This window comes from Prunus mume, linkage group LG8 (genome assembly GCF_029339155.1).
Source record: "Prunus mume cultivar Tortuosa linkage group LG8, ASM2933915v1, whole genome shotgun sequence".
NCBI classification, from domain to species: Eukaryota; Viridiplantae; Streptophyta; class Magnoliopsida; order Rosales; family Rosaceae; genus Prunus; species Prunus mume.
In genome coordinates this window covers 7,873,063-7,894,233 of record NC_142705.1, presented here as the reverse complement: position 1 = coordinate 7,894,233, position 21,171 = coordinate 7,873,063, and the positions used below count along the sequence as shown (strand labels likewise).

The 21,171-nt window shown below is 36.1% G+C and overlaps 5 protein-coding genes across 5 annotated transcripts; 1 reads left to right on the top strand and 4 right to left on the bottom strand.

Annotated features, from left to right (window-relative positions):
• Window positions 1–4,269: 4,269 nt before the first annotated feature.
• On the top strand, window positions 4,270–5,623 carry LOC103340258 (serine/threonine receptor-like kinase NFP). The gene is made up of 2 exons (XM_089043263.1): window positions 4,270–4,317; window positions 4,432–5,623. Exons 1-2 carry the CDS (start codon window positions 4,270–4,272, stop codon window positions 5,434–5,436), a joined length of 1,053 nt encoding a protein of 350 aa, XP_088899389.1. The 3' UTR covers window positions 5,437–5,623.
• Window positions 5,624–5,670: 47 nt separating this feature from the next.
• On the bottom strand, window positions 5,671–8,164 carry LOC103340026 (lysM domain receptor-like kinase 4). The gene has a single exon (XM_008243389.3). The coding sequence runs from the start codon at window positions 7,617–7,619 to the stop codon at window positions 5,706–5,708; it is 1,914 nt and encodes a 637-aa protein (XP_008241611.3). The 5' UTR covers window positions 7,620–8,164; the 3' UTR covers window positions 5,671–5,705.
• Window positions 8,165–8,301: 137 nt separating this feature from the next.
• On the bottom strand, window positions 8,302–11,409 carry LOC103340027 (lysM domain receptor-like kinase 4). Its single transcript, XM_008243390.2, has one exon. It carries the CDS (start codon window positions 10,411–10,413, stop codon window positions 8,431–8,433), a length of 1,983 nt encoding a protein of 660 aa, XP_008241612.2. The 5' UTR covers window positions 10,414–11,409; the 3' UTR covers window positions 8,302–8,430.
• Window positions 11,410–11,555: 146 nt separating this feature from the next.
• Window positions 11,556–13,336, bottom strand: LOC103340028 (cold-regulated 413 plasma membrane protein 4-like). Its single transcript, XM_008243391.2, has 4 exons — window positions 13,092–13,336; window positions 12,157–12,264; window positions 12,011–12,081; window positions 11,556–11,917 (listed from the first exon to the last, which is right to left on the bottom strand). The coding sequence occupies exons 1-4, from the start codon at window positions 13,211–13,213 to the stop codon at window positions 11,682–11,684; spliced, it is 537 nt and encodes a 178-aa protein (XP_008241613.1). The 5' UTR covers window positions 13,214–13,336; the 3' UTR covers window positions 11,556–11,681.
• Window positions 13,337–17,320: 3,984 nt separating this feature from the next.
• Window positions 17,321–18,179, bottom strand: LOC103340029 (putative calcium-binding protein CML41). The gene has a single exon (XM_008243393.3). The coding sequence runs from the start codon at window positions 18,014–18,016 to the stop codon at window positions 17,441–17,443; it is 576 nt and encodes a 191-aa protein (XP_008241615.2). The 5' UTR covers window positions 18,017–18,179; the 3' UTR covers window positions 17,321–17,440.
• Window positions 18,180–21,171: the final 2,992 nt, after the last annotated feature.

Sequence of the window (21,171 nt, the reverse complement as noted above, 5' to 3'; positions counted from 1 at the left end):
TTATTTACGCACAATAATTCTGCTTGAAATATAATGGAAGTATGAAAGTACTTCAGCCATGCCATAGCAGGCCTCAAGTACTTCAACAAGTGCTTTTACTTCGGGAATTGAGGAAAATGAACTTCAGTTAGCTACGTAGCATGAGAATTTTAACATAAAAGATGTATTTGGGTTTTGGTATGAACTGATTTTAACAGACAAAGAAGAATTTCAGATGAAATAGGCCAAAAATGGCGAATCACAGCCTACAAAAATGATTTAAACTAGAGGAACTTGCAAATAAATATATTTGAGAAATACCTGTGTAGATACATGTATGGACTCACTCTGCATTGTATTTGCAAAATAAAAGACTGCCTAATTTTCAAAGTTTTAATTCTTAAGTCATCTATACAAAAACCAACCAAAATTGAACAATTTTATGGTCATTTGATTAAAAATTAGTCATTATAATATTTTTTGAAAAAATTGTGTTTGTCTATATGTTTCATCAAAACTACACACATTAATAGTTTACGATTTGTATAATTTTTCTCGAAGAAGACGTATGAATGAAGACTCCAAAAATAAATGGTTTGCATAATTGAATTTGAAATACAATATAAAACGAACACCACAAATAAACTTGTTTAAACTAAATGTTCATTTTTCAACATCTTTTTTTTTTTTGTTGAAAAAATTCAATGCGTCATGACCCATGGGCTACTCAATAGTAGCATTGAATTTTGACCAAATTAGACAAATGGACAGGGTGATTTTCCCACTTAGACTTTTGATCATGGGCTTTGATGTCCAATCAATTTTCATTCCACCTAATCCCATGGGCTACTCAAACATTAGTTTGGGAGCATATTTTGTGGAAATTTCAATTTCAATTTTATTTTATTTTTCAGTTGTTGGGTTTGTATTCTCTGATGGGTAATCAAATTTGGGTTCACGTGCATGTCGTTTCCGGTTGGCATGGAATTTAGATGGAGGCGAAACTTTTATGAACTGCAGTTTAACAGACACGTCTGTTCTGCAACATTAGAAATGAATATTTTCTGTCTCTCTCACACACACACACACATATATATATATAAACTTGTTCTTATGAGTGAGATGAAATTTGTATTGATGTCTAGTTTCAAATTAACTGTCCAAATTTTCAACCAAATTTTTTTATCTGTTTTTCAAATTAGAGTTGTTGATATAAGTTTATATAAATTAGAGTTTGTATAAGAATGCAATTAATGGTCTACTTTAATATATTTTTTAAAATAATATATGTTACTTTTACTTGGTAGATAAAATATTGGAGGAAATTAAAGGCTATATTTAAGATTGTTTATAGTGAAAATTGAATAATCATTGACCTCTGTAAATGGGGTTAACAAGATGTCTAGAAATCCAAATGAATTCATCTAAGAGTCTATGTGTCTAATGAATTTGGAGATTTTGTGGAGAGAATTTGAATTTCTTTTTGCGGTGTCGCACAAAGGGACAAGAGAGGTCAGGAGACCTTGTGATAGCCAAACTTGTGGATGTGAAGGTCCTCAAGCGACCCCATAGTGTTCGACAAAAGGCTTTTCCGTTGCTATTGCATTCGAGGTTTCTTTTTCAATTTTTTTAAATGATCTGGCTAAAACAACGTCATTTTGAGCTGGGCTTTAAAAAATATAATAAAAAGATTATGAGCTTCAGCTGATCTAACGGTGAACAACATGGGCTTCAGCTTATATGCAAAGACAACTAGAAGATGTGAGTAGTTCAACAATGGAATAAAAATAACAAATCTTCTCTTTTTTGGAAAATAGAAAATGCTAAAAAAACAATTATCAAACCTTCATAATCAAATGTAGTCTTCTTCTTTGCATATTCCACACTGAAACAACGTTACTCAGTTAATAAAAATCTTATTATTAAAATTAAATCAAATTTAGATATTTGAATTACTAGTTCTACGGAAATTGTTTATGGTTTTATCAACGGATATCAATCTCATTTTCATCATGAGTATTATCTTTCTATTTGTAATGTTATTTTCAAAGATTTCTTCCTACCAAATTAGAACATGTTTTACTCAAAATATGCCCACATTGTTGGGGATTAAAAGGTCTTCCCAATTTTGAGTTGAACCATGCAAACTTTTTCGTGACAACAATGGGGAACTACATTAAATTTATTTCAATTTTACCTTCATTTCAGTGATTGTTTTAAATTCAATATGTAATATCAATTTTATGAGAAAAAAAAAATGGTAGTTTAATGTGACCATAGGGATTACTCAATTATATTTGTACTTACCCCATAAAACTTTTATGCAAGGTTAGAAGAGTTTCTTTCAACAAATTTTTAACGTTTTAAAGGGTTGTTTTCATTTTCAGAGAACAAAAATGAGGCAAAAACACGTTCGGTGGCCCAAAAATAGAAAACACTAAGAATGTTTTCATAAAATGAAAACAAGTTCATGTGTACTTGTAGAAAACAGAAAAAAGTTGTTTTCATTATCATGGGAAACGTTTTCATAAAAATAACTCACATATTATTATTCCAAATTGTACTACCATACAAATTTTTATTGTTTTTGTTTTCTGAAGATGTTTTCTAATTAATCTACCAGATGCATTTTCATTTCCTGAAAATGCAAATTCGTTTTCTTGTTTTCATTCTTTGAAAATATTTTCCGAAAATGTTACCGAACGGGGCATTTAAAGTGAACATTTTTTTAGAGCAAAAGCAAGATTGCATTCATAAACAAAAAAGAAAAAAACAAAAACAAAAACAAATATCGGCACCTCATTAAAACCTTCCTAGGACATTAAAGTTAGCACTTACATAATTATAGTACTTCTATATCTTTAAAACTTAAATTACAAGAAACTAAAGAAAAAACAATATGCAATTAGTGAGTTCGCTAAGAGCACTTTTAGCGGTTCGAACTACCTGGGTAGGAGGAGGCCCAAGGCCTAGATGCGAGTTTCAATGGGCTTCAGTTGCTTGGGCAATTGGTGGGTCCCATGTAACTGGGTAGGCCCAAAAGCAAACGAGCTAGAGCTCGTGCTTGGGCTTGGGCTAACTGACGTCAAACGTGAAAAAAAATTTTAAAAATCGAAAAGAAATCTGAAAATTTTCAAAAAAATTCAGAAACATTTTTTTATACATACCTAACAATTTTATTATTATTAATTCATACATATAAATTATTTAAGTATAAAAATAAATTATTATTTTTAAAAAGTTAAAGTGAATAGTATTTTCCTCTGCCATGAATGAAAAAACACAATAAGATTTTAAGTACTATAATCATTGTCATTTTTCATGACAAATAGGTGAAAGTGCTCTAAGAGCACAAGTTGTCCCATTGTTAATAGTACTATTGCATTGTCTTTGTCAAGCAGCTATGGTCAACAAGCCAGAGCCATATGATATTGAGAATAATAATATAGGGTAGTGAAGTGATCATGACATCAGTACTTGAATTTTCTTACTATTATGTGAATATTTTTGTTTTTTTATTATATTAATTTAGATTCCTATCAAATGCAAGACCCACCAAAATATAGGCTGCAACCATTGGTGCATGTCAATAATCACCCAGAAAACTCAAATAACTTCTTGTCATTTTCAAGTTCAACCATTGTGGTTCTTCTTTCCAGTTAGCTACAGTACTTTTGACAGCCAAGAGCCTCTTGCCCTTTGGTAAAAGCATCTCCAAGGGAGATGTCAAATACCAAACATCAAATTTAAATTTGATGGTGATGTGGCAATTGACATTTACATACTTTTACACTTCACCCGATATGTCAAATAAATAATTATTGTAACAGTCAAATCATTTAAGATAAAAAATTAAAAAAAATAAAAATGAAAAATAATAAATGAAAGTAATAGTCACCTGTCTTTAAAAAATAATAAAATATTCATTTGACATCTTGCTTTTGAGATGTCAAAAATAACATCTCAACATCTAGCCTTCATTCCACATCAGCTTTGACATATCGGTTGGAGTGATGTGAGATGTTATTTCTAGCTATTAAATATCTATGTGGCACGTTTGACACATCGGTTGGAGATGCTCTAATATTATGAAGCCAAGAACTGCATTTGTTTATAGATATTGACCAACTGAGTTTACCAGTTTGTGTAAATAATTGCCAAGACTGAAGCTACTTGCCAGGCATTTTCCATTCTGGATTCTTTTCATGTATTAAACTAATCACTTGTGATTAATGACTAATCCTTTGCTGTCTGTTTCAAAAACAATTCACTACATATTGTCTGTTTTCAATGACTAGGTATCTTAGGCAAGTTTCCAATAAAGGGTATTTATGCATAGTAATTTGAAGAGTAATTTTTTCTTTTTGGTTCTGGGATTTATTATTAGTTCAAGATGTAGTATATGACACACACAAGGTGAGTTTAATTTCTATCATTCTATAAATAGTCTAGATATCTCTTCTTCTGATTGGATTTTTGGCTCTCTTGCTGGTCTTTACTCGTAGATCAGTATTAAAGAAATGGAAGAAATCTTTCAAGGTCAGGAATTATGATCCTGATCAGGCCACTCAGGAGAAGTTACTTTCTGGGATTTCACAGTATGTAGGGAGGGCAATTATGTATGACAAAGAAATGATTATGGAGGCAACCAATGACCTTGATGAACTCTGTAAAATTGGGGATTCAATGTACAATAAAGACGTCAAAGAAAAGCTGACTATCCTGCAGAAAGTAAAGCATGTGAATCTGGTGAATTTGATGGGAATTTCGTATGATGCAGATGGGGATCGCTTCTTGGTTTATGAAAATGCTGAGAATGGATCACTTGAAAATTGGATGTTCCCTGACTCTGAAGCTTCTTCAGACTCTCTGGCCTTCCTCTCTTGGAGTCAGAGAATTCACATAGCACTTGACTTTGCCAACGGCCTGAGCTACATGCATGATCACACTCAACGAAGCATTGTTCACTGGGATGTCAGAGAAAGAAATATTTTCGTAGACTCCAACTTCAAGGCCAAGTTAGCAAATTTCTCAACAGCTAGACCTGTTACAAACTCATCGATGCCAAAAGTGGATGTTTTCGCATTTGGGGTTTTGCTGTTGGAGTTGCTTTCAGGAAAGAGGGCCATTGAAACAGAAGAAAATGGTGAAGTGGTTATGTTGTACAAAGATTTAAGGGAGGTGTTGAAGGTTGAAGAGAAGAACGTTGAAAGGTTACAAAAATGGATAGATCCAAAATTGGAGAACTGTTATCCTCTTGATGGTGCGCTGAGTTTGGCAGCCCTTGCCACGACATGCACACAAGAAAATGCTCAGGCAAGGCCAAGTTTGGCTGAAGTCGTTTTGAACCTCTCTGTACTAGCTCAGTCATCCCCTAAGACAATGCATAAATTTTCAACTTCAAAGTTTAAAACAGATAGCATTGTGGAAGTAGTCATTCCAGTCGAAACTCGCTGATTTAGGCTGGGAGCAAGTACTATGATTTATAAGTCATCTCTAGACTTTGAGGTACTTAATATCTTTGGGTGTTTCTATTCTTTCAATAATTTATGTAAAGGTTTTCTGTCTTTTCTTTTTCTTTTATTTTCTCAACTTTTGATGGAAATAGGAGGTTGTTGTTTTAACTTAATGGCAATAATAGTTGTCAACAAAAAAAAATTTCATGTCGTGCAATGGTTACACATACATGATACAGAAGAACAGTACTTGTGTGATACATACTTTTGCTACTCGACTATTGTTTTACAAAAATATTTTGCTTTTTCTGTATCCAATTGTATTTTTATCAAGGATGAGAGTACTTGATGGATTCTTGGTCTGCTTTCTGGCTCTTCAGCCAAGCAGGCTAGACTTAGCTTTATCATTCGTACTGCAAACTCCATGCAATGCTCCGCATTTAAATTAGGGTCCATTAGCCTATCAGGGTGAGCTTCTGCATTTCCTCCTGCCATTAACGAAAATATTGCTTCTGCATTTCCTCCTCCCATTGTTGTAAATACTGCTTCTGAAAGAAGCACTTCTACACCATCCTGCAAGAACACAGCTTCTTTTCCTGTTACCAATTCCAACAGAACAACCCCAAAGGCATATACATCAATTGCAGGTGTCACCAATCCATGTTCTATATATTCCGGTGCCAAATAACCTTTTGATACCTGGGCATACCATGTAGATGAATTCCTATTTGCTTCCTTCTCTGCTGATCGTGCGAGACTGAAATTTGCTATCTTTGCCCGTAAATCTTCGTTGAGCAAAACATTGGTGCTGCTAATACCCTTGTGCACATAAGCAGGATAGATGAAGTTGTGCAGATAGTGGAGCCCATCGGCAATGTCCAAAGCAATCTGAACCCTATGATTCCAACTCGGAACTTCTGGACAACTTTCTTTCTTGAGCCAATCTCTTAAGGAACCATTCTCCATGAACTCATACACAAGATAGAAATCCTCACAATGTTCACATGCACCGAAAAGGCTGATCAGATTGAAGTGGTTGATCTTTTTCAGTAATTTCACCTCCTCAGTTGCATCTTTGCTCATCTGTTTTATGGCTAGTACTTTTCCATCAAAAAACCCACGATAGACAGAGCCACCTAAGCAGTTCTTGTTGCTGAAACCCTCTGTAGCACCTTTCAATTCTTCGTATTCGAAGACTTTCAACCCAACATCAACTTCTTCAGCAATGGTAACAAAGAAACTTTCACGCAAGACCCATTTCTTTTTTCCTTCTATATTATTTTGAGAAACCCTTTTCTGGTGATAAAGAAACACCCCAAAGATAGCCAAACAAAGAATTAGCACAAGAATTCCAATTCCAATCCAAACATATGCTTTCTTTGACCTTCTGTTTCTATGAATCGGAGTAACTGGAAGAGAAAGGCGTGGTGGTGGCCCTGGTGGGTAGTGAATAATGGTTTGAGAGCTTGAAGGCTCCACTGACAGTGGAACTAGAATTGGTGTTAATGCATACAATAGAGGGTCATCTTCTGTAAACCCATTTGCATAAGCCACACTCTTGGCACTTACATTAAATCTCTCACTAACTACAGGGACAGAGTCGCCCCAGCTGACCAAGTAAGTCAACAGAAATTTTGTACCATTGAAAGTTTGATTGCTTGTGGGACAAGCACATCTAAGTGGTACCTGTAACTCAAAACCAGGTTGCAAGCTTAATGCACTATAATTGTTTTCGTGCATCAGAGCATTACACGTAGACATACTCTGATATGTATCAGTTGCTATCGTATAGTAGGTGTCATCAATACTGGGAATAAGATAAGAGGCTTTAGCCTCATAGTACTCACCTGAACAAGAACAGACTACAGGAACAATCACCTCTTTGTTTTGAGGCAGCACAAGTGTATGATCTGAGATGTTGTTGATTCGGGCAAGCTCAGATTTGTCTGAAGCGGTAAGGTTTGATATGGCAGAGACTGAATTGTAAGGGGGTTGAGATTGAAAAATCAAGAAAGCCTTGCAGGATTTCTTTTCACCATTGCAGGTGTAAAGAAAAGTTGGGAGTGATCCTCTGTCATCACTGTCAGCACAATCAAGAGCTGAGTTTTCTGCATAACTTTGTTGAGCTTTGAGTTTTGGAGTGAATAGCAGCAAAAGTAAGAACCTGAGTAGGGAGCAATCCATGATCAAGTTTCTTTCTGTGAGAGGACTTTTGGCAGAGGAGAAACTTCAAGTCTTGAAGAAGTCTTTGGCAATATAATTTCTGCAACATCAGCATTACCGCGTACATATTGTTTTGAATAATAGGTTTTTGTAGTTAAGTTGACTAACTAGGCTTATCAGGTGGGAATTTTCCCAGAAAAACCAACCCAGGTTGGGGCCCAAGTTTAACTTATATTTGATTTTAATCTTATTTAAAGAAGCAATGCTTCATTTACTAAGGGAGTTTAGGGTAGGACTATAGGGGGAATCAATGCTTTGTAGCACTCTTGACTTGGCCAACTCTATTTGATTAAAAAAAACCCCTTCTAGAAATAATTCTCTAATAAGAGAAATGAATGCCGTAGACCTGGTTGTTTAACAAAAAAAAATACCTATGGTAAGGTCTTTAACTTAAGCTTCAAGGTATAACCAATTCCATAATTCATATAGTCTGCAAGAAACTGATCATTTTTCTTGATCAAAAAGTTCCTGTCACTCCTTCCTTTATCTCTTCTAGAATATTTACCCCAGGTTTTGTCTTTATATGATTACTGCTGCATACCCATAAGCCATGATCAACTTCTTATGCCTCAATAATTAATTATTTTGTTATTAATAGATAATTCTGCACATAGGACATTGTTTAATGGACTATAACCAGATGTATAATGCAACAAATTACCTTATTTCTTTAGAATAATGAGGAACAAGAAGTATCGGACGAATCTTAACTGCTGTATTTCTAAAAGAACAAAACTAACAGTAAATTACAATACAATCTAAGTTGACTAAACTAAGTACTTGATTGAGATCCTGTCCTAGTTTCTCTACCATCAAGAAATCCCTCTGTACCTTGGTCGCCTGAGATGTTGCTTGACAATTCCCAACTGAGTGAATTGCTCATAGTTCTTGAGAGAAACTGTACCATCTCCTCCATTGCCGGGCGAGCTGCGGGGTTTTTATTTAAGCAACCATGGATCAATCTGATCACAAAAAGAGCAAGTTCTGGAGGATAACTCCCTTGCATAGAAGGATCAATGAAGTGCCTCAAACTCTGATGGCCATCTTCGTCGTTCAGCACAGAGTTTAATACATCAGACAATTGTCTATTTTCCTCATAAAGCACAGCAACCTCTTTTCCAGTGAGTATTTCTAGCATGAGAGCCCCAAATGCATAGACATCAAGCTTTGTGGAGATCAAACCATTCTCCATGTACTCAGGAGCCATGTATCCTATTGTTCCAACAATGTGATTTGTCAAAGGAACCTCACCTTCCGGCGCTTCAGTTGACCTTGCCAGACCTAGGCTTGCAATCTTGCCTCTGAAGTCACTGTCAAGAAGAATGTTACTGCTCTTTATATCCTTGTGGACATGGGGAGGAGTGGTGAAGCTGTGGAGATAATTAAGCCCTGAGGCCACATCCAACAGAATCTGTATTCTTTGTGTCCAATTCAGAAATTTCCCCTCATTGTTGCTGTAATAGATCCAATCACTCAAGGGTCCATTGACAGCATACTCATAGATAAGATACCAATGTCCATCATGAAAGCAAACTCCTGACAGGCAAATGAGATTAGAATGGCTGGTTTTGTTTAGTAAATTTATCTCTGTGGACACATCTCCATTCATTTTTTTGATGGCTGCCAAATCCCCATTGAAGTTTCCACGATACACAGACCCCTTAATCAAATAAGTGGAGTTAAAGTCATCTGTTGCGCGTTGCAGTTCCTCAAATTTGTAAACTTTGAGGGATTGAACTATGCCAGATAGAGCCTCTAAGAAGTCCTGAGATCCTTTTTCCTCCTTTTTCTCTAGTGGTTTCTCAAGTGCCTCAAAGCTCTCCGAGACAATAATTGAATTGACATCCTTCGTACCTCTGCTTCTGCGAAAGAATGTGCAGAAGATAATGATGCCTATGACCAACACAAAAGCACCTCCTCCAAGAGCCCCAACAAAGGCATAAACCCATTTTTTCGTTGAGTTATTAGAGGAAGTTGAAGGTGGCGCCGGAGGTGATGGTGATGATGAGGGTGGCTCTATGGTCTGAGAACTAGATGGAGGGTTTTGCAAAGGAACTAAAAGTGTGGTGAAGGGATAAATGGTAGAGACTTGCTCAGAAAGCCCATTAGCTTCAAGAGTTCTTCCGGTATCCGAATCAAATCTAGCACTAATCTTTGAAACATAATCCCCTTGAGCGATTATGTAAGTCAAAAGATACTTGGTCCCCACATCGGTTTGGTTCTTTGTGGGACAAGCACATCTAAGAGGAACACTAAGTCTAGTACCAGAATACAACTCTTTTGTAGTGAGATTAGTATTCTGGTTCATCATAGCTTGACATGTTGAGAGGCCTTGCAAAGTGTTATTTGCAATTACAAAATACGTATCACCGTGCACAACAACATGAGATGTGTTTAGCTGATAGAAATCACCTGAGCAGGAGCATGTGATTGGAACAATCACCAACTTGTTCGTTTCAAATGTTGCAGTCTCGGAAACCGAATTTATCTCCGCAATCTGAGACGGGTCAGAAGCCAACATAGCAGAGATTGCAGAAACACTGTTGTAAGGAGGCTGGGATCTGAATGTGAGGTAAGTTTGGCAACTTTTGTTCACTCCATTGCAGCTGTACCCAAGAACAGATTTTGAGTAAGTGTTTGTGTTGTAACAATCTGTAAACGCCTGGCCCTCATAAGGCTGCTGAGCAACAATCAAAGAACTGCAACAGAAAGTGGTGAGAATGATGGCAGAGAAGATGAGAGAGAGGAAACTCATTTTTCTTGGAATTGAAAGGTGTGCTCTGGCAAGGAAAAAAGGTTGAGACTATAGTTGGAATATATTCCAATGTTTTTGTGGGTCCCTTGAAACGGACGTTTCTACCATGAAATTTCCTGGTAATTATTTTTGTGTTGAATTATTGGCACTAACTTATACCAAGCAGGGTGGATTGAAGAAGATTGTCTAGTTGATTTTTTCTTAATAGTTGTCTTGGTTGACCAGCCTCCCCATTATCAGGGTTCAACTTGTATAAACAAAACATGATATCTATATCAGAAAGAATACATGATCTGTAATCGGAGTTTATCTTCAATTAATAAAAAGATTTTTCTGTTCTTATTAACGAGGTTGGGTTTGTATTACAATACTAATCTTCGACACGTATCGGTATTGATTAAGAGATCCTTAAGTCATCTACAAAAGGTTTGGTCTTGAAGTTGAACCAATAAGATCAGTTTCGCAATTTTATAAACCTCAAGTTTACAGTCATGTCTTTAAGACTGCATTACCCTGTCAAATAAGCTTATTATATTGTAGGCTAGATAAACAATTCGAGCAGTCCCCCCCTTTTTTTTTATCAAGGTAATTCATTCCATTAAAATGAAAAGGATTACATAGTTTCAAGCAGTCCCGTTGAGGAGAAGATGCTGCATGCAACGGAGTGCATACCCTTTTTTCTCTCTATCACTCTCCGCACGTGATAAGCCACAAGAGGAGAGAGATAGAGAGATTGGGGTACACACCTCGGTATAGGCAAGTTTTTCTCCCCTGTGAAGTTTGAAATCAGAAGTTTTTCAACTAGTGTTGCGTTCGTTAGTCATTTTCCACACCAAACAATGTCAACTGATGGTGCTTGAAGGCTGCTTTAAGTCTCTGACCAACATAAGTTCCAATTACTCACTAGTCCCCCATATTTCTAATCTGAAACATCTGATGCAGAAAGACCCGCAACTCTAACATCCTTTTCAGTGGGATTAGTGATAAATATTTTATGAGGCTCATTAATATATTTCAGTTATTAGAGAGAAACATTAAGAACACCTTTGATTAGCATCAGAGTTCTTGCCCTGTGTCTCAAGAATGCTGCAGCTTATGGCCATTCAATCCAGTTCACCCAACTCCTAGGACAAAATCAAAACAATAGAAACTAAAAATCTTGATTAATATAGGTGGAATCTTCATTAACATCTCTGAGTCCATCACAGGCCAAGAATAATCTAGAATTACATTTCCTGATCTAGAAGGCATGTTTTCTCCTCCTTTTCCTACCAAGTTTCTGAGCATAGATACAATATTGTAAAGAAGAAGAGAAATGCAATACAGAGACAATAAGCAAAACAATGAAAATTACAGCGACAGTTACTAAAACCTCCAATTCCTCGAATCTCTGTTACGAAGAGCAAAACTCCAATCATTAGACAAAAGATGCAGCCCACGATGCTATCGCGCAGTCCGTTTGCCACCAAAGTAGGTGGGACGACAAATAGGAGAAACCGAGAAACTGTGCACGTACATAATCATCAGAAACCGAAATCTAAAATAACAACACAATCTGTAGACATAAGTGCGACTCAAGAGGATATAAAAAAAAGACCTGGAAAAGTTCGAGGAAAGATGAGGTTTGCAGCAACAGCAAGAAAGGAAACCCAACGACCAAATTGTCCCCTGCACACTTTGATGTGTAAGTTTAGTGGACGTGGGCGTAATATATGAAATTAAAAAGGAATTGGCAAGAACCACCTCAAAATTTTGAATAACACCGTCGGGAAGCTCGTAAATAAGAACAGTACAAGAAGGCTACTTTGCATGGCTGATCTCCGCCCTACTCGGTTCAAGATTAACAAAATTCTGTACACAGTATAGGATACGGCAAAAAACCACAGTAAGAGACAGGTTGAAAACAGAGCATCAACACTTGAATAGTGAGAACCAATTCGAATGTAATATATCTAAAGACTCCTGAAGACAAAAGAAGCATGTGGTTCTGCAGTTAGCTACATATGTCACCGAGAAGAGTTGATCTTCATCTTCATCTTCATCTTCATGGAGAGAATATCAAGTCAAACAACCTAGCATACTCGTAAACAAAGCCAAAAACATATGCAATGCCCCAGTAGCATTCACATACAACAAAATTATGTCCTAGCAGTCTTGCCCCAGAGATCTGAAGTTTTGAAATTTGTATAGTGAAACACAGAACAGATTAATGGACAAAAAAAAGAACACAAAACACGGATTGCTGTTCCACAAGTGCTAAAACATCCTTCACAGACCAATCATATCATACTCATAATCATTGATGACAAAACAACAGTGACAACCACGGACATTAGACGAAAACCAAAGCAGTCGTGATTCAGGGACCATTCACAAGAGATCAATAATAAATTTAATTGAAATATAATAGGAAGAAAGGAAATGACTGTGCTTTAGTCATCATTAAGAATTTCACGGCTTGCCAAGATAAATTATTGGAGTTTAAAATGGGGGTTCTCTCATATTGTACTGTTAAACCAATACAGAATACAAAATCAATATAATTTTAAAAAAAAGTTGCAGATGTAGCCATTCTTTCCACCACCATATGCATCCAATCCAAGTAAACCAACCCAAACCAAAAATAAAATAAGAAAGAAGGAAAAAAAAAGGTGAAATTGAATAGTGAAGTGACTAACAAGGCAAAGATGGTTCCACCCCATTGAAAGGTGGCACGAGCCCTACTGGCGCTTGATCCTGCTTCTGCTTCTGCTTCTGCTTCATATGCAACAGTCGCAGCCACCAATTCAGCAAAACCCATCTTCTCCAAATTCCCAGCCTTCAATTCTTTTTCGCTATTATTTCTTCATGGTTTCTTTCTCCACCTCAAGACTACGACTGGGAAGTGGGGGCTGGAATGTAAGGTTGGAATTTTTTTTATTTTTGAGTAGCCCCCCCCATGTGTGTTTCCACCTAACGATAGCTGCACGTGCAGGGCACAGCTGGGGGCCGTGTTTTCGTCTTAGCTTCCTCGTACAGTTGTGCATAAAGCGAAAACAGAGCTTTGATTCCCTTTCAAATGGGCCCTCCCCAAACAATAATGGGTTTTCGCTTTTTGGGCCTCGTGTTTCTTGGCTGGCCCTCATTTTAGAAGCCTTTTAATTCGGTACATTATTTTTCTAGTGAATTAGGGCTCATTTGGGATTACTGTCACTTTTAAAAAGTTATTTCAAAATAATTAACTGTAAAGTAAAGCAGCTCCATATTTGGTAAACAATATTTTTAAAGTGCTGTTAGTACAAAAAGCAGTGTTAAAACCGTTTGGTAAATTTTAATATAAAATTGTTGTAACTGTGAATAATGACTAAAATAGACATGATGTTAAAAGTGTTATGTACTAATCATTTGATGGTAGTGGTAGTGATGGAGTGGAGGTAGTGGTGGTGGTGGTGGTAGTGGCAGCATGGTGGTGATTGTGGTGTTGGTTATGGAGATGGTAGTGGATGTGGAGGTTTTGGAGGAGGAGGAGGTGGTGGTGGTGGTGGTGATGGAGGTGGAGGAGGTGGTGGTTGCGGTGGTGGTGGCGGAGGATGAGGGGGAGAAGGATGTGGTGGTGGTGGTGAAGGTAGTGAATTGGTGGTGCAAGTGGTGGAGTTGGATGTGGAAGTAGAGGTGATATCATTTTTTAAAATGAATGATGGTAGTTTGGGAATTAAAAAAATTCATTAAAAGTTCATCTCTGTTTCTTTTGAAAAGCAACTCTGCTTTTAAAGGCCAACGCTTTAAAATAATTAGAATATTTTATTTTTACCAAACACCTTAAACTGTTTAACTTTAAAGTGAAGCAGGTTTTTTGCCAAAAAAAACAATCCCAAACATGGCCTAAGTGCCATTTGGCATTGCTTATTTGGGAACCATAAGTGATTATTTTGAAATTTTTAAAAACTCAGCATGTTTGGTAAAAGATAAAAAAATCACTTCTTGTAAATAATTGTTGTGAGAGAAAGCAATTAGGGAAAGCAGCTAATGAGCTACTTTTTTTCTTCTTTTTTTTATTATGCAATAATCAGTTTGGAGAGCGCACTGGACTATAATGAAAATTTCAAAATTATGAAAATAACCCCATCTATTTCACGCTCGCGTCTCTCTTCTCCTTCCCATCGCTCTCTTCCACGTTCATCAGAGCTCCCTTTTCACCTTCTCTTCCATTTATCCTTCTTCCTTTAAACCCTAGAAATGTCGATTTCATAGTCACTCATTCTCTGGAGAAACCTAAAAAACAAACCTTGTGATCTACATTTAGATTACTGATTCGGCAATGACAACTGGAAGATAGAATGATTGGAAAGGCGTGAGACAAAGCAGCCATGACTCCTTTTCCCCTTTGTTACTATCTTACTAATGAAGAAAAGGCTTTAAACACTATCGAATGGTAAAGGTTTTTGCATTGAACAAGAAATAATTTGCTTTTCTTAAAGGTAATCCAAAAACCAATATGGACCCCATAATTCAATTATTTAAATGGACAATTCCTTGTTCCTATTTGGTAAGAACCAAATTCTTATTTCTTATTAGAGAAGACTCGAGAGAGTGAAACCCAACCCATTTCATTTCATGCTACAAAGATAACAACAACTTGAGTAAAAAGAAAAAAAAATGATGCTTTTTAATTAAAGGGAGACTTTGGAAAAACAAAAATGAGAGAGAAAGTTTGTAAAATAAGCAAAAATAGACAAAATTACCCTTATTTATTTTTGGATTTCCTAAGGAATCCTTTATATTTGCATGTCTTTGATTTGAAAGTTGAGAAGTTTTTCTGATTTTTTTACAAAGCTTCGGTTTTTTCCAAAAGTGAAATTTTTTTTTTGGCTAAAACCTAAATTTACTTTAATATTAAATGCTCCATTTCAAACCAAAGACCATTCCTCTAAATAATTTTATTATTTAAGTGGAGAATTTTAAACACTTGCAGAGAAGAGTTATTTCACCATAATGTTCTTTTTAGTTATTATACACAGCTCACAACATTTTCACATAAAAATTTACAAAACACTTAAAAACTGATTATTGTACCAACATCACTTTTAACAAAACGCCAAATAGTTTTCTTTCACAGTTGTTTTCTCTCACAAAATCTGATAGCAATTATTTTCACAAGACAAGAACTTCAAACTGGCCCAAAGTGATTTTATGAAGAAGCACATGAGAAGTGCTTCTCCCCAGAATCACTTAAAATCAATTAAAGTGATTATACGGAGAAGCACTTGGTAAATGTTTCTCTCCATAAATAATTCTAGCCTTCCTAAAGTCACTCCCAAATAAGTTCTTAGACTTCAATAATGTTTATTTTTATCTAAGTGTGAATTTGACCTATACATTCGAATAAAAATAAATTCAAAGACGAAAGTACACTTAGACTAGGGTGGACTTTAGCTCCACAACTCCGAAGACAAAGTTAGCCATTCATCAACACATAATAGACCATAAAAAGAATTATAGCTCACTTTTGTGAAATTCATACTTTCGTCCTTAAATAATCCTAATTTGTAACCGAAAGAAAACTAAACTCAATCAAGCATCTTGATTCGTAATCTAACAACATAAGAATCAAACAATCTGACAAATTTCTAGGGCTTGGTTCTTATCCCTTGGGCTGCTTCAAAACTTCGAACCGACCTATGAAGTCATTTTGACATCAATTGTGCCTCACGTATGTTGGATACCATTTGCAAAGGTTCATAGACTGGTCATCATCTAGTAGGTTTACTTTAAATTGAGACCTTTACGTATTATCTTCTCTTCCTTTTTCCCTTTTTTAATAGTATAAATAAAAGTCTAAATTATAGGAATAATGATTTCTTATACACACATACAACCAAGATGTCATAGGGATGACTACGTGTTATTTTCTTAAGTAACCAATAATTAAGACTAAATAATATAATACTTCTCTAATAATTAATATCGTAGAATAAGGATATGTAGCATTTAGTTCCTCCACTTGATTTTTGACACGACTAATCTTATTGAATTTTCTAAGCCATAAACCTAATTCAAATTGTGCTGTGGCATGCATCTCCACCTTCCACTTTGAACTTAAGAAGAAGAGAGGAAGATAATATATATGGAAACGAAATTGGACATGATTTAGAGGAAGAAGAAATTTGTTTACTGTGGAGGTTTTAAATTTTAATTTCACACAGTTTTGAGTGCACTGTGATGCTTATGATTGTCACGGATTGACTCTACTTTCCTGGTAGCTAGCTTCAACAATTATGTCACAAAAAGAAAACTAAAGGTTGTTTTCTGGTCTATAAAGCTTATATCTCAATTTTCTTTTCCTCAGATCCTCATAACTTTGCTTCAGCTTTAAGCATTTTACAGATGGCATCATGGGGCTCTTCAAATCTGAATATATGCTCCTTCTAAATTTGCAATATATACATATATCAATGTTGCAACAAAAGCTCAAGCTTCCTTGAAAACAAAGCAAACCCACATCACGCTTTGTCTGCAAGTATCATTGAAAACTTTACAACTACCTTCGTCCTGCTCATGTAAGAAATTTATGAGCCAATTTAAGTTTATTAATGAATTTCAGATTTAATATATTGAAACTAAATATGATATTAACTAGTCATCTTTCCTACCTTGGAATTTGTCCTATGTGGTTTTTCTAGGAATATGGATTAACGTGTCTATCAAAGTGTGGATCTAATAGACTTTTTAATGGGTTTTAGATTATAAAGGCTAGATCCATACTCTCAATTAGTGATTTTGTTTACGTATGTATAGTGTCTTAAATGTGTGTATGTTTCTTCGCGATTCAGGTTTACAGTTTCTCTTGAGCTCTCATTATGTTTGTGCTCAACTCAAACTCTTACCACTGAAAAAATGGCAAATTTAAGTTTAAGTATTGCAACATGAATATAGAAATGTTCCAACTCCATAAAGAAGGACCATGATAGAACCACACAACACATCCATGCACATACATATTTACGACTAACTAGACATTATTAAATCATCAACCATGAACTTAATTAAGTTAAGCCATCATTCGATGAAACTCATTAAAATCAACCACCCCATTGCCATCAGTATCAAAAACTTGAATCATGGTGACACACTCATGATATGACTTGCTGTCACCAAGCCTATGCAGCATCCTCTGCAAGCTTCTGGGGGTTATGACCCCCTTCTCCAATTCAAACATCTCGAAGGCCTTCTTCAAGTCCTCGTCGTCTCCTCCTCCTCTGCCCATCAGCTGCAGAAAGTCTTCAAAGTCTAACAGGCTGTCTCCATCTGCATCAAGGTCTTTGATCACAGCCTCAGCCTCCTCATGCGACATGTACTCACCTATGGACCCAAAATAGGCTCTGAGCTCGGAGGCTGATATTTTGCCATCGCCATCTCCATCGAAATAGCGAAAAACTTCTCTAAGCTCATCTTCCCTGCTTGTCCATCGTGGACTGATTGGCCCAACTGGAGCACTGGTCGGGGACAGAGGAGATTTAGGGCTAGATTTGGATGATCTTCGACCGGGGAAGCTGAGCTTGAGACTTTTGTTAGAGAACCATCTGGAGGGTTTGGAGATTGCCCTACTGTCAGTTGCTGTTGCCATTGGTGGAGAGAAATTATTAGAGCTAGAGAGTTGGTGTTTTCTGTTCAAGTGTGTCACGTCTTATATAGGCAGAAAAAAGAAAAATGAGAGGTTTGATTTATTTGAGCATAATTGAAGCTTTTGAAGTTTTGGGAGCTGCAGTGAAATTGCAGGGCGGTGAGGACAGGAATACGCTTACAGAGACTTTTTAGGTGGAGAGGACTTAAGGGAGGAAGGTGCATGGAAACTTCCTAAGGTCCCAACAAGAATTGATTGGTCACTGACATTTGGATGGTTCCCATACGCTTTAATTTCCATGGGGCCTATGAAACTGGCGACTCAAGTTATACCAAAAACAAACAAAACAAAAAATGTTTTATGTTGGTAAAATTCTTCACTCTTGGCCTTAATTTCAGTGTTAGTAAGGTTGATGGAGTTTTCAATTGGATGTATAGCTTTTGACCTTAAAGTCGACATAAGGTACCTTAAAGTTGTTATGTTCCACATAGTATAAACATAAATTTGTGATATTTGTATATGATCAATACTTGTTGTAGCTTTACTCAAAGCAAAGCTAAGTTTGATCCTAGACTCATGTGTAGCTTTATGTAAGAAAAATACTTCCCTACCCCGGCTTCATTGGTCCCTTTTTTTCTGTCTCCCTGCTCACGTGCAATAGGAGCAATGAAATCAGAGCATGCAAGTTTCTCTTACGAAGACTATATCGTATTACCACAAAATAAGAAACTTGACTTAGTTTAAGATTTTGGACCCAATTCAACACAAAACAATATATATATATATATTAATTTATTTGTGTGAGTACAAAATTTGATTAGAGGTTAATTAGACAAAAAAAAATATTATACTTTAAATTAATTTAATTTAAGGGGAGTTAGACTCGAATTTGAGTATAAGGGATCATTGTCAGACTAACTGGCACTAACACACAATTAGATAAAAAGTTTGTTTAGGCTATGCTCCACAGCCCACTTCTCTCTAACTCCTCGATCTCTTTGTTTGAACTATTTTCTTGTGTCTCCAAAATTCTCTGAGTTAGTCCTCTATCATTGTAGCAGGTAAGACTGTTTTTGGTAAATAATATAAAAATAAGAAAATCAAGTATCTCTCCGATTATGGATTCCAAGGAAGAAATTGATAGAATGTGTGTGAGGTGGGTGGGTCTGGCAGTTGTGATGTGATTAATTATGGTAAATTGAGAAAATGGTGCTAATGAAAATGATGTTTTGGACCTAACAATTTTGTAGGCCAAACGAAACAAGGAAAGAATAATACCACAAGACTGGTCGAGCTTATGACATTACACCAAAATTATTTTGTGTAAACAGAGACTTAATTGGGGTCTGTTTTGACCTTCAGATGATTTCAATAGTCAGAAAACTAGTATTGGCCTAAATTTGTTAGAATTTCACAATCAATTCAACCCATGAGCCAATCTAAGACAAGTCCATCAACATTGAGACAGAAAAGATTACCTTCATTGTCAATCCATTGCCATATATTTGAGCCATATATGCCTCCAATAACGGAAGCTAGCTGAACAATATCTCTTTCATTGTCAATCGGTTGTCTTAATGAATGCCCAAAAAACAAATGTACATGTGGGTTTTTGATGCGTTTGTGGACTCGAAGATCATGGCCTGGCCTTCTGCAAGGCTCTGGATGTCCAGCCCATGGGCCTTACCCAAATTAACCTTGAAGAATCAGTTCCCATGGCCCTTACCCATTTCGAAGTTTGCAATTTAATACACGAGTTTATGCATGAGCATGGGTTTATGCTAATTACTTGATGTAGACTGAACACAATGTCATATTTCTTAATCATACACAGCGAAACCCTTTGCCGTCTTAACCTCGAATTAATTTAATTAATTCATACCTGTCGTATTCAAGCAGCACCAGTTGCCGCAATGCTACAAGAGACCATTTCCTACAAAATCAAACCCAAGTTGCCCAAGTAAAAACGCCCTACTACATACATCCTTTTCAACTTGTTCGCTCTCTCCATATATAATTATATGGTTCAATTCATTTTACCTTAAAATTTCAGACACGCCTCCTTTAAAAAAAAACCTCAAACGTTATCGATTCTGACCAACAAAAGAAAAAAAACATAGTGGGGAAATGAAGATAAGGACGAAGTGACATTGACACACGTGTGCGATATGCTTAATAGCCAAGTTGCAGCGAACCGTCTCCGTGTGTTTTGTCGTTTTGCTTTCGTGTAAAGGGATCAAATTTTAAACGGTTGTTATTCTCATCTTCTCCTCCACAGCTGTTTTCCTTTTTCTTTTCTTTTTGCCTTCCTTTTGTTATCTTCTTCTCTGTGCGGATTCGGAAGACTACTATTTTGTTTATGAAATGGAAAACCAAATGATGAAAAATAAAAGGAAAAGCTGTTTCCAACTTTATTGCCATTGGTGACACACTGCAAAGGGACCCGGACTTGTCAGAATTAACATCCGTGCCCCTCCATCTCCACGTCATAAAATTTATCGTACGAACCAGATTAATTTTAGATGTTTGCTCTTAGGTGAAGCATGGATGAACCTGGATGAGTATGGAAGCCAGGTTCGGGTGAATTACTGGCGATTTTAGAAAACCTTGCTGCTGTTGGTTTGTTTTTTTCTGTATTATATATATGCATTTGAATTTGGTCTTCATGGTGGGTTTGGTTCACAATGCTTGTTATTTCGTGGCCGCCCTAGCTGCTTCAAAATTCAAATGCATGCATGTGTAATGTGTTGCTGCTGCAGTCAATTAAACAGACGCGACGGCTTGTCATGAAAATCGTTGATTTGTTTGATACATGTAAATGATTAAACGATGTCGAATAGTTGGATTGATTCTTCGAAAAAATAATCTTTAAATGGTAATTTAGGATATAAAAATTTATGATTATATGACTTATGTATATTAAGAAGAAAGTTGAGGTTTCATCTCGAAATTAATTGACAATGGAGAAAGTAGTTAAATTCCTTATAAACTCATATTAGATCCATTAACTTTTCAATGTATGAAAAACACGGGAAAGTGAGAGAGAGAGAGAGAGAGAAAACAAATATTTTAAACAAAAAATTAAACCATCGATTTAATGTGTGACTAGACCAGTACTTGAATAATATGCTTCCATCTCGCAAAGCCATCGTCCAATC

Excerpts from the sequence above, each read along its gene's own strand:
- LOC103340028 (XM_008243391.2), bottom strand. The coding sequence starts at position 13,213 with ATGGGTTTTGCTGAATTGGTGGCTGCGACTGTTGCATATGAAGCAGAA. Across the intron at positions 12,265-13,091 it reads GGTGGAACCATCTTTGCCTT|AATTTTGTTAATCTTGAACC; the intron begins GTTAGTCACTTC and ends TACTGTGTACAG. Across the intron at positions 11,918-12,010 it reads CTTTCCTCGAACTTTTCCAG|TTTCTCGGTTTCTCCTATTT; the intron begins GTCTTTTTTTTA and ends GTACGTGCACAG.
- LOC103340027 (XM_008243390.2), bottom strand. The coding sequence starts at position 10,413 with ATGAGTTTCCTCTCTCTCATCTTCTCTGCCATCATTCTCACCACTTTC.
- LOC103340026 (XM_008243389.3), bottom strand. The coding sequence starts at position 7,619 with ATGGATTGCTCCCTACTCAGGTTCTTACTTTTGCTGCTATTCACTCCA.
- LOC103340258 (XM_089043263.1), top strand. The coding sequence starts at position 4,270 with ATGACTAGGTATCTTAGGCAAGTTTCCAATAAAGGGTATTTATGCATA. Across the intron at positions 4,318-4,431 it reads ATAAAGGGTATTTATGCATA|ATATCTCTTCTTCTGATTGG; the intron begins GTAATTTGAAGA and ends TAAATAGTCTAG.
- LOC103340029 (XM_008243393.3), bottom strand. The coding sequence starts at position 18,016 with ATGGCAACAGCAACTGACAGTAGGGCAATCTCCAAACCCTCCAGATGG.